Source organism: Pundamilia nyererei, unplaced genomic scaffold, assembly GCF_000239375.1.
Source record: "Pundamilia nyererei isolate P.nyererei 1_Seehausen unplaced genomic scaffold, PunNye1.0 scaffold00035, whole genome shotgun sequence".
NCBI classification, from domain to species: Eukaryota; Metazoa; Chordata; class Actinopteri; order Cichliformes; family Cichlidae; genus Pundamilia; species Pundamilia nyererei.
This window is the reverse complement of record NW_005187436.1, coordinates 2089562-2104535: the sequence shown is the minus strand read 5'-3', so window position 1 is coordinate 2104535 and position 14974 is coordinate 2089562. Positions and strand designations below refer to the sequence as shown.

General features: G+C 41.0%; 2 protein-coding genes across 4 annotated transcripts; one reads left to right on the top strand and one right to left on the bottom strand.

The window, feature by feature from the left end:
• Window positions 1-786: 786 nt before the first annotated feature.
• LOC102199639 (retinol dehydrogenase 13-like) lies at window positions 787-14896 on the bottom strand. 3 transcript variants are annotated; one of them, XM_005729947.1, is made up of 7 exons: window positions 11886-12098; window positions 10509-10649; window positions 10234-10425; window positions 9725-9886; window positions 9464-9580; window positions 9167-9371; window positions 787-1034 (listed from the first exon to the last, which is right to left on the bottom strand). In XM_005729947.1, exons 1-7 carry the CDS (start codon window positions 11956-11958, stop codon window positions 1001-1003), a joined length of 924 nt encoding a protein of 307 aa, XP_005730004.1. In that variant the 5' UTR covers window positions 11959-12098; the 3' UTR covers window positions 787-1000. The 3 variants fall into 3 exon arrangements, with proteins under 3 accessions (XP_005730004.1, XP_005730005.1, XP_005730003.1); XM_005729948.1 differs by lacking the exons at window positions 787-1034; window positions 11886-12098 and adding exons at window positions 4270-5021; window positions 14833-14896; XM_005729946.1 differs by lacking the exon at window positions 787-1034 and adding an exon at window positions 4270-5021.
• Window positions 2008-3974, top strand: ankrd34c (ankyrin repeat domain 34C). The gene has a single exon (XM_005729945.1). The coding sequence runs from the start codon at window positions 2111-2113 to the stop codon at window positions 3698-3700; it is 1590 nt and encodes a 529-aa protein (XP_005730002.1). The 5' UTR covers window positions 2008-2110; the 3' UTR covers window positions 3701-3974.
• Window positions 14897-14974: the final 78 nt, after the last annotated feature.

The following is a 14974-nucleotide window of genomic DNA, read 5'->3' as shown; positions in this document are numbered from 1 at the left end:
ATATAATCCTGTCTGTCCGTGGAGGAATGTGTCTGATTTACCTGTTCTTTGCAGGGCTGAGAACATCACTGTTCTCATTAGAAACTGCTTCTGTGCTGTCTCATAGCAACCTAAAAATAGAAATGTCCCTATTAGGCTGTATAGCTGCGATGGCTGCTACAAGTTTTGGCTTCTTTAATTGTACTGTAAATATATAGGTGCAAAATATTTTTGCTCTCTCACATAATTTGTTGAGTACATGACAATGAGAGAAAGAAGCGCTGCAGATATGCATAAACATTAAATATTAACTAATGCTTTGTATCAAAGTGTCACTGCTTAAAAATATGATTTCTGCTTTTTAAAAAAAATGAAAATAAGAAAAGAAAGATAGCTGGTGAATATATCCTATTGGAATTCCCTGCAAGAAGCAGCGTGATGGTGGTCCAGGCACATTTTACAACTGAATTGTTTTCTCTGTGCCCTTTCATACATGGCAGACAGACAACCTGCCTTTATTCCTGTTCCACCCTGCAGAAAGATTAAATCGTATTTATAGCGCAGACTTACTATCTGAGGAAAATTCAAAAAGCAGCCTAAGCACTAGGCTCTAGGAGAAAAAGCAGCCTTCTCATCTTCATCACGTGTAGGCCAAACTGTGCCCACCGTTTTCATTTTCATACTGCTCTTTTGACATAATTAAAATAACACGCGCGCGCAGATCATTTGCATGTCTTTAGGAGGCAGCACTCGTTTTGTTTGTGTCCAGCAGATATAAAGACCGAGACAGAGGTTTTTCATCAGACGCAATTTATTTTGGTCGACTCTGACGTCAAGAGAATACACGTTTCATTCAACCAGCAAGAAAGTAAGTTATTTATAACCCGCAGCATCTCCAGGTTGTGATCCTTGAGTGCGCAGTGAAAGGAATACTCCCCATTGGACTGATGTGGTGTGCCTCCATAACAAAAGCCACACAGCTCATGCGTTATGGTGCCAGAGAGGCACGGCACACTGTAACCTAAACCAAGACGCATTGATGGGAACAGTCACGGCTGCAAAACAAAAAAGAAAATAGGATTATTGTGGAGAACTTCAACAAACTTTCTGTTTTGAATCTTTAATTTCGCCCTCGCAGATGGCAGAGCACTGGTTACTTTGAACATGGAAAATCTCCTCTTTGACCAGGTAAGGAAACAACTGTCACACAAACAATATTACACGTGAAGGTTAATTAATTCAACTTTACCTCGCTATCTTGTATCGGTGAAGGCGGAGGCTGTTAAATTAGATCGACAGCTTGTGTTGCATGTGAAATCAAATGTGTGTCTAATGTTGGCAAATTAATATTCAAACTGCAGATAAAATGTTTACATTTGGGATTTGAAGCAGAATAAGACGACGAACACCGCAACGTGTAATGGAGCGCGTCTTTCGAGCCAAGTTACCCAAAATGAGAACCGCGGACAGCGACTCTTTGAGCTTAGCGTGACGTTATTTAATGTCGCCAGTTAAAGAGCTTGAACAGATGTTTGGATCACTATTTGAAATTTATATAACAAACATCGCATTTACGCGCAGTCTCTCGTATATTCGTCCCAGAAAGGTGGAAAAATGATGTTTATGCTTACTTGTAGTGAATACTGGAGGCTTTTGTGTCAGTATCAGTATGTTGGGTGGGGGGTGGGGGGCACTGCTGTCTAGATAGAGGTTTAGAAAAAAAAAATCAACTTTGATTATGACATCATGACACATCTATCAGTAGTGTTTATGACTCTAACAGGTGTGTTACCACGCTGACTTCTGCATGGATATACGTGATCTTTGAGGACGTGCATGAGCATTTTAGGAAAACTGCCAATTTTTTGTACAACACTGATTCAATTTCAATAATTAAACAAACAATATATCCACTATATTTCACAGATCTATAAGAGTAAGTTTTATTTTTATTTTCTTTAGGTTGTAACAGACTGCCACCTGCTGGCAGTGATAACAAATAGAAAAGCAGACAAACAAAGTGGGTATTAATCACTCATTTTACTATGTAAGCTGAACTAATTCCACAAATTTGTTCAAAGGGCTGCGAGCTGTGAGTTCAGTACTGAGAAGATCTGTGATTGGCTGGGTAATGGCAGATATTCTGGAACTGCGGACAGATGGAAACTCACTCCTGAAGGCAGTGTGGCTCAGACGCTTGAGACTCACCAGGCTCTTGTTGGAAGGAGGTGCCTACATCAACGAGAGCAATGAACGTGGGGAAACACCTCTCATGGTGGCCTGCATGTCCACACACACCGACCAGCAGAGTGTAAGTAAGGCAAAGCTCGTAAAATATCTGCTGGACAACCAAGCGGACCCCAACATACAGGACAAAGGAGGTCGGACAGCTTTAATGCACGCCTGCATTCACAAGGCTGGACACAAAGTGGTGGATCACCTACTTAGCAACGGTGCTGATCCCAGCCTGGAAGACAGGAGCGGGGCCTCAGCGCTGGTCTATGCCATAAACGCAGATGACAAGGAGACACTTAAACTGCTCTTGGATGCATGCAAAGCTAAAGGCAAGGAGGTGATCATAATCACCACAGACAAGTCACCATCTGGCACTAAGACTACCAAACAGTATCTAAATGTCCCTCCATCACCAGAGCTGGTTGAGAGATCTTCCCCGGCGTACTGCACTTCTCCCTCTGATATTAACGTCACAGCATCGCCCTCACCTGAGCAAGAGCAACAAAACACAGTCTTCAGTTTCCAGACAAAGCTAAAAACCTCCAGCTCAGCTTCGAAACTTGCCAATGGGCCCACGTCGCCGACGCGGCGGCCTGCAAACCCCAAACGTGCACGTTTGCCTCAGCTGAAGCGGCTGCAATCAGAGCCTTGGGGGTTGATTGCACCCTCTGTCCTGGCTGCTGCTGCCGCCGCCGCCCATGATGAGAGTAAGAAAGCTAGTTCTGATGAGGATGTTGTTGCAGGGGTAAACGGACTCTCTCTGAGTAAGAGGTCGGCTTTATCTCGACAGAACAGTGTAGACGGGAAGGACAGCTTATTCCCACTAGTGGGAGAACAGCCCTGCAAAATGACCACCTCATTATCAGTTCCTCCAACATCTAAACCATCATATGAGAGAACGCTAGGCCAACACCAGCCACTGGCACGGCGCAGCACGGTGCCTACAGAGCAGGAGAGCAGCAGCTGCAGCAGTGGACTAGCCAGTCTGAGAGACACAATGCATAGGAGACACCTGGGGAATGATCACTATGACTCAGACTCACAGCTCTATTCAGACTCTGCCATGTTAGATTCTCCTAAGGTCCCGGTGGAGCGCAGGAAACTAAACACCTCTCCACTTGTGATGTTAACCAGCTCCAGAGAATCTCTAGACAGCAATGCCAGCACATCCTCTCCCAGCACAGCACGCAGGCGTGCACCTGGTCTCCTGGAGAGAAGAGGCTCAGGCACACTTCTGCTGGATCACATCTCCCACACCAGGCCTGGCCACCTCCCCCCTCTTAACATAAACCCAAACCCTCCCATTCCCGATATCGGGGCTAGCAACAAGCCCTCCTCACCTCTGGCCACAGGTATTAGATCTATAGCTCCAGTAGCACCAAACACACCAAAGAGAGGTGGCCTCAAGTTGAAGAAGAAACTTGTGAGAAGGCACTCTATGCAAGTGGAACAGATGAAACAGCTTTCTGATTTTGAAGAGCATTAGTTAGTTATGAAGTTTATGCAGCAAATATTGTGGAAGTAGAGATGTTAACACCATAGATTGTGAGGAAGTACATCCATAGTCTACACGAGTCATTTGTGTCATTTGTGTAGACTCAGAGCCATCTAGTTGTTGAATTATGTGTAATTAAAAAATATAGATATAGATATTAAAACTGAGCAATATAGGTAGATTTCCTCCCCGTGTCACACTCAACCTTAAGGATAACTATCTTTTGACTTCACAACATCTGCTGTATATGTTTTACAGTTTTGAATGTAAATGCCAAGATATGGTACTTTTCCTCTGAACTAGCTGATCATGTAACATTAAAGGAACACACAGGGTACATTTGTAGCTGGTGGCAGATAGGGTGCACTTTGTGCATATGTAATTAGCACCATAATGGACATTCTGTCTCACGAAAAAAAAGAAAAAAAGAAAAAGAAAAAAAAAAGGTGATGCATTTGTCTGAGATGTAGCTTTGGATAAGATGAAATTGGACTGTTTGTAGCAATTCTGTACAAAGTGCCTTTAAAAAGAAACTGAAAAAAGTGATGAGCAGATACAAATTTTGTATAAAGAAAACTTTAATTCATGGTGATGTAACCAACATGTGTTTTGTCTCAGCACTGCTGGTCTCACATGGATCAAAATGAAGACTCGTGATGAATACATAGGATGTGGATAAACAGTATGCCTTAAAAGACAGGTATAACAATGGGCTATGTATAAGAGCACTTTAATGCCCACGAGAAAGAAACTGAATACCACTATTAGCAGTGTTACAAAAAGCTAAAGCACATTCATATATAATTCTTATATGATAAACCCAAGCAACAATAAATGACATTTTAACCCTTAGTCCACACAGATATTGGTGAAACCCATCAATTAAAATGTCATTTCAAGCTAAAGGCAATCAATGCTAAAGATCATACAGCTTCCATGTAACTGACCTGTGAAGCATTGCTTCTGTTTAAGAAAAAACTTAATTTAATTCATAGTATTTTTCCAATTAGTTTGTTGTATATTCTAAATAAATGTCTATCACTTGTGAATTTCTGTCTTTTGTTCATTTGTTGTCCTTAAGCAGGAGCTCAGCTGCTACTAGCAGCGCAGATGTTCACTAGAAAGAGTACCAGTTCTTTCCTCAGGCCACCTGGCAGTCCAGTGGCACCGTGATGATGACAATCATCATCAAAATCATCATCATCGTCGCTGTGACTATGTCAGACCGACCACAGAGGCACTCAGCTCCCACAGCTTCTTGGCAGCTTCATCATCCAGACCCTGAGGGGCTGCTGTTTTAGGGGCGCAGTCGCTGTAATCAGTGCAGACTTTAGTGTTAAACACACAACTTGATCTGTTCATACTGAGTTGATTAAGTCACAAGAACAAGTTAATCAGTCAGATAAAAAAGGCAAGATATGCAATCAAAGGATAATTTACAAGGCAACAATGTCTTAATATTTTATACTGTTTTCTTAAAGATAATTATAGGAATTTAGATATTTATTAGTTATGTTATTACCCATATAATTTCATACAAAGACCAAAAGAGTCAGTTTTCACTTTATATACAAAAATAACATCAAGTAGAGCCAAACCGATATTTGTTATGTGGCGATATATCGGTATGGTTGACAACTAAAACCTCCAATTATGTTATAAATGTTGATGTTACACAGATATTCCACCAGATGGCACTCCGCAACTTCCCTGTTGGCATCGATAGGAGAAGTGTAAATGAGTAACCCATGACTTGTGGTGACAACAAAGCAACATTCCAAATATGGGTATTGGTCATAAAAGTCTAATATCAGTCAGGTTCTAGTATCAGCAGTTTAAATTAAGATTAAATCATATGCTTTGTAATTGCTAAAAAAAACTATTAAGGAAAATCTTAAAATGTTCTCATTTCAAACAAGAACACTCAGAAAACGGGACTTCCTTTAAAGGGCAAAGGCTATACTAAAACTTTGATGTTTTTAAATTATTATTATTATTATTATTATTATTATTATTATTATTATTATCATCATCATCATTTTATTACAACATCCTAATCTCAGCCTGTTATAGGTTCATTCTGACATCATAGGGTATCATAGTGGGGAAAAAAAAAGAGGTGTGTTGTAGAGCACTCTTCATGTTCCCTTTCATATGGAACATAATACTTATTATATTGTATTTTTTTCCAAGGTCAACTTTGACCTTGGGCACCAACAATAAAGGTCAAGGTCAAATGTTTAGCCAACCCAGGTACTCATGCCCACCAAGACTTTGTATATTGTTTGAAGTTGATCCATAAAACATTGGGGGTAATATAAAGTTTTTACTGATTTTCACATTTGGTACGACATTGACTCGATTTTCACCTAAATTAAATCAGCTCGAGCTGTTGTAGACTGCTAACAAACAGACAGACAAACAAACAAACAGAACAGATTACAGACTCGCTCACTTCAGGGGGAGAATTAATAAATACACAGACTGTGGAGAAACATCAAGACAATCTATTTTTAGGGAAAGCCCTGCTTATTTTAGCAAAACAGTTCTAGATGTGAGCATGACTCTTTAGTAGATAAATGCTAAACTGTTTGTTACACAGTGTGTTAGGTACAGTGTTAGGTACACAATAATACAATAAATGAATAGAATGATCTGGTCATTGTGATGTGAAGAGTTAATGGAAAGTGATCCTCATCAGGCCTCAGATACTTTAAAATGTGCTGCCAGCATTTATATATACCCTCCATATAAAACACCCAGCACGCCCCTGCGGGCGGTTTATCCTTCAAGCTCGGGTCCTCTACCAGAGGCCTGGGAGCTTGAGGGTTCTGCGCAGTATCTTAGCTGTTCCCAGGACTGCGCTCTTCTGGACAGAGATCTCCGATGTTATTCCCGGGATCTGCTGGAGCCACTCGCCTAGCTTGGGAGTCACTGCACCTAGTGCTCCGATTACCACGGGGACCACCGTTACCTTCACCCTCCACATCCTCTCGAGCTCTTCTCTGAGCCCTTGGTATTTCTCCAGCTTCTCGTGTTCCTTCTTCCTGATGTTGCTGTCATTCAGAACCGCTACATCGATCACTACGGCCGTCTTCTTCTGTTTGTCTACCACCACTATGTCCGGTTGGTTAGCCACCACCATTTTGTCCGTCTGTATCTGGAAGTCCCACAGGATCTTAGCTCGGTCATTCTCCACCACCCTTGGGGGCATCTCCCATTTTGACCTCGGGACTTCCAGGTTATACTCGGCACAGATGTTCCTGTACACTATGCCGGCCACTTGGTTATGGCGTTCCATGTATGCCTTGCCTGCTAGCATCTTGCACCCAGCTGTTATGTGCTGGATTGTCTCTGGGGCATCTTTACACAGCCTGCACCTGGGGTCTTGCCTGGTGTGATAGACCCCAGCCTCTATGGATCTTGTGCTCAGAGCTTGTTCTTGTGCTGCCATGATTAGTGCCTCTGTGCTGTCTTTCAGTCCAGCTTTGTCCAGCCACTGGTAGGATTTCTGGATATCAGCCACCTCCTCTATCTGCCGGTGGTACATACCGTGCAGGGGCCTGTCCTTCCATGATGGTTCCTCGTCTCCCTCCTCTTTCTTGGGTTTCTGCTGCCTGAGGTATTCACTGAGCACTCGGTCAGTTGGGGCCATCTTCCCAATATATATATATATATATACACACACACCCTCCACATCTTCTCGAGAGAAGAGCTCGAGAAGATGTGGAGGGTGAAGGTAACGGTGGTCCCAGTGGTAATCGGAGTATTAGGTGCAGCGACTCCCAAGCTAGGCGAGTGGCTCCAGCAGATCCCGGGAACAACTTCGGAGTTCTCTGTCCAGAAGAGCGCAGTCCTAGGAACAGCTAAGATACTGCGCAGGACCCTCAAGCCGCCAGGCCTCTGGTATATCTATCTATCTGTCTATCTATCTATGAATATAAATATGTGTGTGTGTGTGTGAGCATGCAATCAGCTCTTGCCATTTTTAAAATCTTGAACATATGCAGCACCACTTAAATGTCAGTCATTCACTGGTGAATGGCTGAAATGCCTGATAAGATAATGTCAGCAGTAATGAAATACTGGAAATCTGCAAAAGGTGGAAAGCTGTCAGTGTATTGCAGCTGGTTTGTGGCATTTATATTGACTGTGATTTTGTCTAGGCATTTTTTTTCTGGGCATGCACACTGACGCAGCGACCCTGCTGACATGATGATTCCTTTATTTATCATATGATCTTGACTTTCTGTCTCAAAAAGATTCCTTGTATCAGAATCTCATTTTATATTGTGCTAATCCACATTTTTATATTAGTGCTAAATTGCTACTATAGTATGCTTACAATGTAAAAGGGGTCGCTTGTAGTTGCAAATGAGTCACTCACCAAACACCCCTCACCTCTACAAAGCCTTTAAGTCTCCTTAGATAATTGCTCTGATTTTCCAACCCACAGTTCTGGTCTCATCAGCTAAGCTTTCACCTGTAGCACACAGCTATTTCCTGCATAAAAGCCTCGATGAGCCTGCTCTACACTGCTCTACCAGCCCAGAAACAAACAGATGACAGTTAATAGACCAGATTAGATGGTGTTCAGAATTTAGGATTCAGCAGCTAAAAACACAGAATTGTCCCCCAGGAGTAAGACCAGAGTTAAAATGAGAGTGAATAATTATTTAACATTCACGAAAAGGTTAAGTACACGACCCCAAATGAACGTTAATGTGTCTGCTCGTTATGTTTTAGATGTGTCCGTCTAATTCACTGGATTTGAATCAGTGTTCATGCTGACATCATTTACTGGACTTGGACAACATTTTTCATGCATAGAGGAATTATCATGCTGTGGAAAAACCCACAGCATGTTAACACATTAGGTTTTTAAACTGTTGTGTTAACTGGACTTAATTATATTCAACAAATCACAAGAACATTTATTTTACTGTACGCAGATCAACTGTGCTCCCTGTTGTCACCTTTAAAAGGCCCATTGAGAGGTTGGAGAATCCTACTAGACATGACTGACTGGCACTAAGTAGTTTCTTTATCAGTGTTATTAGAAAAATTTTCTGCTTTTACTATCAGCTACTTGTAGTTTTTTAAAGTGCAAAAGCAATCCCTAACTCACATTCCCTATCATCAAAATGAATCCAATGACTCCCGTGCAATGACGTATTCAGAGTATAATTTTGAAGAAAATAAAGAACTGGTATCAGATTCATTTCCTGTGTCTGCACATCCACTGAGGGAAGATATTGCATTAGACTGCACTGAGAAAGAAGAGTCCAGCTGTTTCATTACTAATATGCTTCATTACACATTCACAATACCAGTCTCAGTAGAGTATGTTAGTGTTGTTCTCAATATGATCCATTTCCCCCACATGGGCGAGCCGAGCAATATCCCTTTTGGCTGTCTATCAATAAAGAGCCCATCTGTTGAATTACACAGACTGACCTGTAATAGAGTCCACTCTCATTTTGCAGGCTTTCCTCCACAGCGCAGTAGATGGTGGTCTGAGCTCCTTCTGTCGGATTCTTGATGAAAAACACGAAGGGCACATAAAAAACCCTCTTCCACAGGGGCACTGTGGGCCAGAAGTGTCGGCCAAGCTCGGTGCGGATGACTCCAGGGTGGAGGCTATATGCTGTTACGCCAGTACCTGCAAAATGACAAGATGCAGGACACAAGTCATGAAATCCCATTCAATGTGTAACGACACATAGAAATATAGATATAAAACAGACGCAGCACCTTGCAGCCTGTTGGCCAGCTCTCTTGTAAAGAGGACATTAGCTAGTTTACTTTGAGCGTAGCTTCTCCAAGGCCGGTAATCTTTGTCCTGATTTATGTCATCAAAATGGATTTGACCTGTTGAGAGAAAGCACTTCATCCTTATTCACAGATGTGGTATTTAACATTAAATGAATATAAAAGGATCACATTCTTGAGAGATTTAAAAAAAACAACTAATTCTCTTTATATGAACTAGAGAAAAATGAGGAAAAACTGCACCTCTCTCATGCGCTAAGCTGGAGACATTCACAATGCGGCTCGGCGCTGACTTCTTCAGGAGATCTAACAGACAGTTCGTTAAAAGGAAGTGGCCCAGGTGGTTCACACCAAATTGCATTTCAAAGCCATCTTCAGTCTTCCATTTTGGACAGCTCATTATGCCTAAAGGTAGGAATATCAAAGGAAATGTATTTACTGCCTGTTAAAGTAAAGTAAAGTGTGCGTGTTAGTCCCCATAGGGAAATAGTTCCTCTGCATTTAACCCATTCACCCAGTGAAGCAGTGGGCAGCCGCCAGTGCAGCGCCCAGGGAGCAGTGTGTAGGGACGGTACCTCAGGGGTACCTCAGGGAAGCCATTCAGTGGAGTCGAACCCCCGACCTTCCGATCATGGGGCCACCACTCTACCTACTGAGCTATCCCTGCCTGTTAAACACGAATGCACAGTCACAAAGCTGGCATAATATGCTACATCACACCATAGTGGGTCTGATGTGATTTATACATCCACCTGCATTATTGATGAGAACATCCAGGCGCTCCTCACTTGCTAGGACATCTTTGGCAAGTTGGCGTATTGACTGTAGAGATGCCAAATCCAACTTTCTGACAATCACGCTGTCATTTCCGCTTCTCTTTTTCACTTCTTCTGCAGCTTTATTAGCTCTTTCCATGTCCCTACAAGCCAGAATAACCCTCGCGCCTGCAATGCGGGAGCAAAGTCATTACACCTGAACAGATATTAGATTATAAAATTGGATATATAAATCCAGGCAAATCACCAACCTCTTCTAGCCATGTCAACAGCAGTTTCTTTGCCAATCCCAGTGTTGGCTCCAGTGATCAGGACTGTCTTTCCATCTAAGCGGGCTTTGCTGTGACACACACCACCTGCCATCCACTTCTTCAAACCAAAAAGTCCCACTCCTGTAAAAATGTCCGCATAGTGACAGCTCTAAATCTCCACTGATCAGAGCCATCTTCACCTTCTAGAAAAGGAAACCCCCACCCACCCAAAACAAAACACAACTGCACAGATTCAACAGATGTTTTAGGACCAAGATTTTCTCAAATATAAATTTCTGACCCCTTCTTCCACACCCTGAAGAAAATACACTTGAATGAGTTTAACAGAAAAAGCCTTAAAGTGCCTTAAAATAATCTGAAAATAATTAAAACTGCTTTTTTCTTTGTCCAAATGTGCATAAATATTTTTTTAAAACATTGTCTCTCTATTTTACATAACTACAAATTGAACAAGTTTGGGTTTTGGGATGGTGATTGTGTAAAAAAGTGTTTTTTAACATCTAAACTAATAAAAACTCAAATAAAAGTCAACACTTTCAAACAATAAAAATACCGGCAAACCAGTAGACACACCTATAGCATCGATTTGAGAATCCTAGGTGACTTCCTTCTCAAATTAATAACATTTTCAGAAAACTATTCCGCTAACCTTTAGGTTGAGTTCACTGAGATTTAAACTCATCCGAGGTATTTAGTAGATGCACCTATGTTATTAATTTGAAGCATTTACAAAATAAACTGAAATGAGCAAACCTACTGGAAACGAACTGAAATTAAACAGAATTAAAAGCAAAAGTCAAAACGAAATAAAAAATAAAAACAAATTAGTAACTATAAAGCTATGATGGCAGACCGTGACCGTGAAAATATCAGGTTCCCTACCTTTTTTTGTAATAAATAAAACAAGCTAGCAAACCACCTAAAAAACAAATATAAACAATATAGGCACATCAAACGTGTGAAAGCTCATTCAAACTGCACTGTAAAGCACCAGGCACACCTAGAACAGTGTGTTAGTGAATATTTAGTTAAGATGTTAATAAGCTGTAGCTTAACAAATTCACTTTAACTATATTCTTATAAACGTGATGCAAAATCAAAGGCACTTGTCATTTTAACGAGCACGTGGGTCCGTGCGCAAAAGGCCTACATGCTTATGCAACGTCAAGTAAACGTCACAGAGTCTGTAAAAGAGCATGAGCTAAGACAGCCATCCGTGTGCTGTTTACAGTCTACACGTATGATCAGACCATTAATGTAAATCAGTGATTAGCTATTATATGAGTTACTTTGTTTTTCTTTTAACACACAACACCTGCTTTTGTGAAAAAGAGCCTGCGTCGGGTCACTTCATACCTGCTACTGTGACCAATGCAGTAGTTTTAGGATACTGGGAAACAAATGAGCGTGCAGCCGAGGAGGTCCGCATTGTCCCTGCTGACCCTGTTACTGTTTATGAATCTGCTTCTCTTAAAGTCCGGTTGGAGAAACGCCGGCGAACTTTCCTGCAAGCGAGACCTTACTGCCTGCTACAAAGTAAACCGCGTCAATAACAGCTACATAACAAGCGGAGCCTTTGCCCAGGAAGTACCGCCCATCGCCGCCCTACACGGGAATCCTATTGGTTCATTTTTGTCAATTGTGTTAATAATATTTTTATGCAATTTTTTAAAAGCTATTGCCAAAGAAAGCAGCTAGTAAAGTACATTTTGGCTATTTTAGAACTTTTTTTTTTTTTAGATTTTTAACAAATCTGAAAAAGTTCAATGCTATTAAACTAAAAACAAACAAACTCCAATATAACAAAATGCAATCAAATCAAACTGTAGTGGTATCTTTAGGATTTAGTAAAAACATCTTTGCTGAAACTATTATCATCTCACAACTTTCCATCTTCTCGTTTCATCTGCTCCCTCTAGAGGTCACCACAGTGGATCATCTGCCTCCATCTCACCCTGCCAGCATCCTCCTTTGACACCAACCTTCTACATATCTGTATCATAACAGGCTGTTAAACATCCTCTTCAATCTTGCTGCTATCTTTCTCTCTCACATCCCCTCAGACACTTGTCTCCACCGACACCCACCCTGCCCACACTCTCTTCTTCACCTCTCTTGTGCACTGTCCACTGCCACACCAGGTATTTAAACTCATCTACTTTCACTACTTCTGCTCCTTGCATCTTTACCTTTCCACCGGTCTCCCTCTCATTCACACGCATGTATTATGTCTTACTTGAACTTTATTTCTTTTTCTCAGTGTCATTTGTGAATATCATAGTCCATGGAGTCTCTTTCCTGAAAGGGTGTAAAAATCAAAAAGGGTGTAAATCAGACATGATGATCCACATCTTTCTATGGCAGTAATAAAATTTAATAATCAAATAAAAATAAATAAGGTGTAAATAAGATGTTTTTTTACACTGAATGTCAGCTGTTTTTTGTTTTGTTTTGTTTTTACAAAATACATTTTTGTTCTAAAATAAAGCCAACTGCATCTCTTAAAGCTGCATTTCCATTTCAGCTTTATTTAGGTATCATCAACTCATAAAATATGCAAGGTCAATGTATGCTGGGCTCAAGATATAATATGTGCAGTTATTATGCAGTGAAGCACAGCTGGTATGCAATAAAGCACTCGTGATTTAAGCTTAATAAACAGACAAATCTATCATCTACAAGGAATACTCATAAATTGTACAGCAGATGTCGCTGTAGGCTCATCAACGCTGTCTTGGTGTATTTTTACGTGATTCTAGCAGATGAGACACATACATCACATTTGCCCTTAAACTAGGCCTATATTTCATTTCTGTTTTAGTCACAGTTGCCAGTCAAGCACAACAAGACGTGTTTTGAAGCTATATAAAACACCTAAGAATCACATGATATCCCAAACTCCTACGAGCACATTAAGAACTGTCTGTGCTGTTGAGTGAGCAGACAAAAGAGGAAACCCACCAGAAGCACCGAGATGACAGTAATAACAGCATCAGCCTACACTATCAGATCTCAATTAAAGCCTAATCAGAGCTGCAGTGGAGCAACTGACTCTGGAATAAAATTTTACTGTGTCAGATCAATAAGGCGTGCTTTCTCTGAACTTTAAAGCATAACACAATGAGTCTAGACAGGGACAATATAGAGAGATTTGACCTTGTAATTCTTGTGACACCTGAGAGTGAATGTTTTCACTGTGGAGAGCTGCGGAGTGTCTGTAAATCGGGGAAGCACAGGCCACAAAGTACATGTGAAAACCTAGAGGTGTTCTGAAGTGGCTGTATAAAGTGAGAGGATTAGCTAACAGCCACCTGACTGCAGTGACCATGCTCTTTATTGCAGCCTCTCATTGAATATGCAGGTCAAAGTTTTGTATTTCAGGGACGACTGAATGACATTCTTATTGCACTGACCTTCTCGACATTGTTATTACACACAGTTTAAGCCATGCTGCTTGGGTAAATACATTATTGTTAAGGCTTTAGAGGTTTTTTCAACCAGCGGAGGCCTGCTATAATCTAAAGAGCACTTTAGAGGTGACCTGGCTGTCTCTTTTACTGGCTCACTACTAAGCCCGTCATGTGACTCCTCTGCAGACCTATCTCCGAGTATGGTAACCTTCCCCTGCTAAAATTAGAGGGCCCTCTGCTGAGACATTGTGGAATGTATCTTTCCTGTACCCATCCTGGAGACAAATCAGGACCTTAATAAATTTTCATAATGACTGTGTTTTTACCTTATGTCGTGACTGCTAAATTACCAATGATTTGTCATGAAAATTGTCAAATAGAAAATATCAAAGATAAATCTGTTATGATTGAGTTTGTTTAAAGCATTATATATCTCAGTCATTGCGATTTGTGTTAATGACGTAGTACTTTTGCCTTAAAACCAAGCAGATTTATTCTGATTTAGTTATTAGGACATTACATTGTTGCTGATTATTTCAGTGGGTTTCCTCTAATATGAAGATATGATCCCGCATGTATTCTACATAATAAATTACAGGCCTACATTAGCTAGATCTTAATGAATATTGGGTGACTGTAAATGCGTAGAGCTTCAGAAATTAATTTAATATATTTAGAAAACAAACAGGTAATATTTCTACAATGGCCATTAGATTGGAACTATTTTGTAACAACTGTAAAAAACTTTTAAACTCCGCATTAAGCTTTGAGTAAATGAGCCTGATGACTTTGTTTGGGTTATTATGGTTTGTACAGAAAAGAAAGCCCGCATATACTCAATATTTATCTTGCTTGCAGGCTGTGACCTTTGTGTGGATTACCCCGTATTTCACCTTGATTCAGTCGGGGTTATCCGGTCTCTATAACGAGCCTCTGTGGTGTTTAACCGCCGTTTTGTTGCGGTCCCTCCTCTGGGTATGTGTGACTCTGACGTAGCACTCAGCGTCTCCCGCCGGGGAGGGGAGAAGGGCGGTG

What these genes read in the sequence shown, in the direction of transcription:
- LOC102199639 (XM_005729946.1), bottom strand. Translation starts at nt 11,958, where the DNA reads ATGCGGACCTCCTCGGCTGCACGCTCATTTGTTTCCCAGTATCCTAAA. An exon ending in TGCATTGGTCACAGTAGCAG is followed by an intron (nt 10,650 to 11,885) that starts GTATGAAGTGAC and finishes ACATTTTTACAG; the next exon opens with GAGTGGGACTTTTTGGTTTG. An exon ending in TGTTCTCATCAATAATGCAG is followed by an intron (nt 9,887 to 10,233) that starts GTGGATGTATAA and finishes TCCTACCTTTAG; the next exon opens with GCATAATGAGCTGTCCAAAA.
- ankrd34c (XM_005729945.1), top strand. Translation starts at nt 2,111, where the DNA reads ATGGCAGATATTCTGGAACTGCGGACAGATGGAAACTCACTCCTGAAG.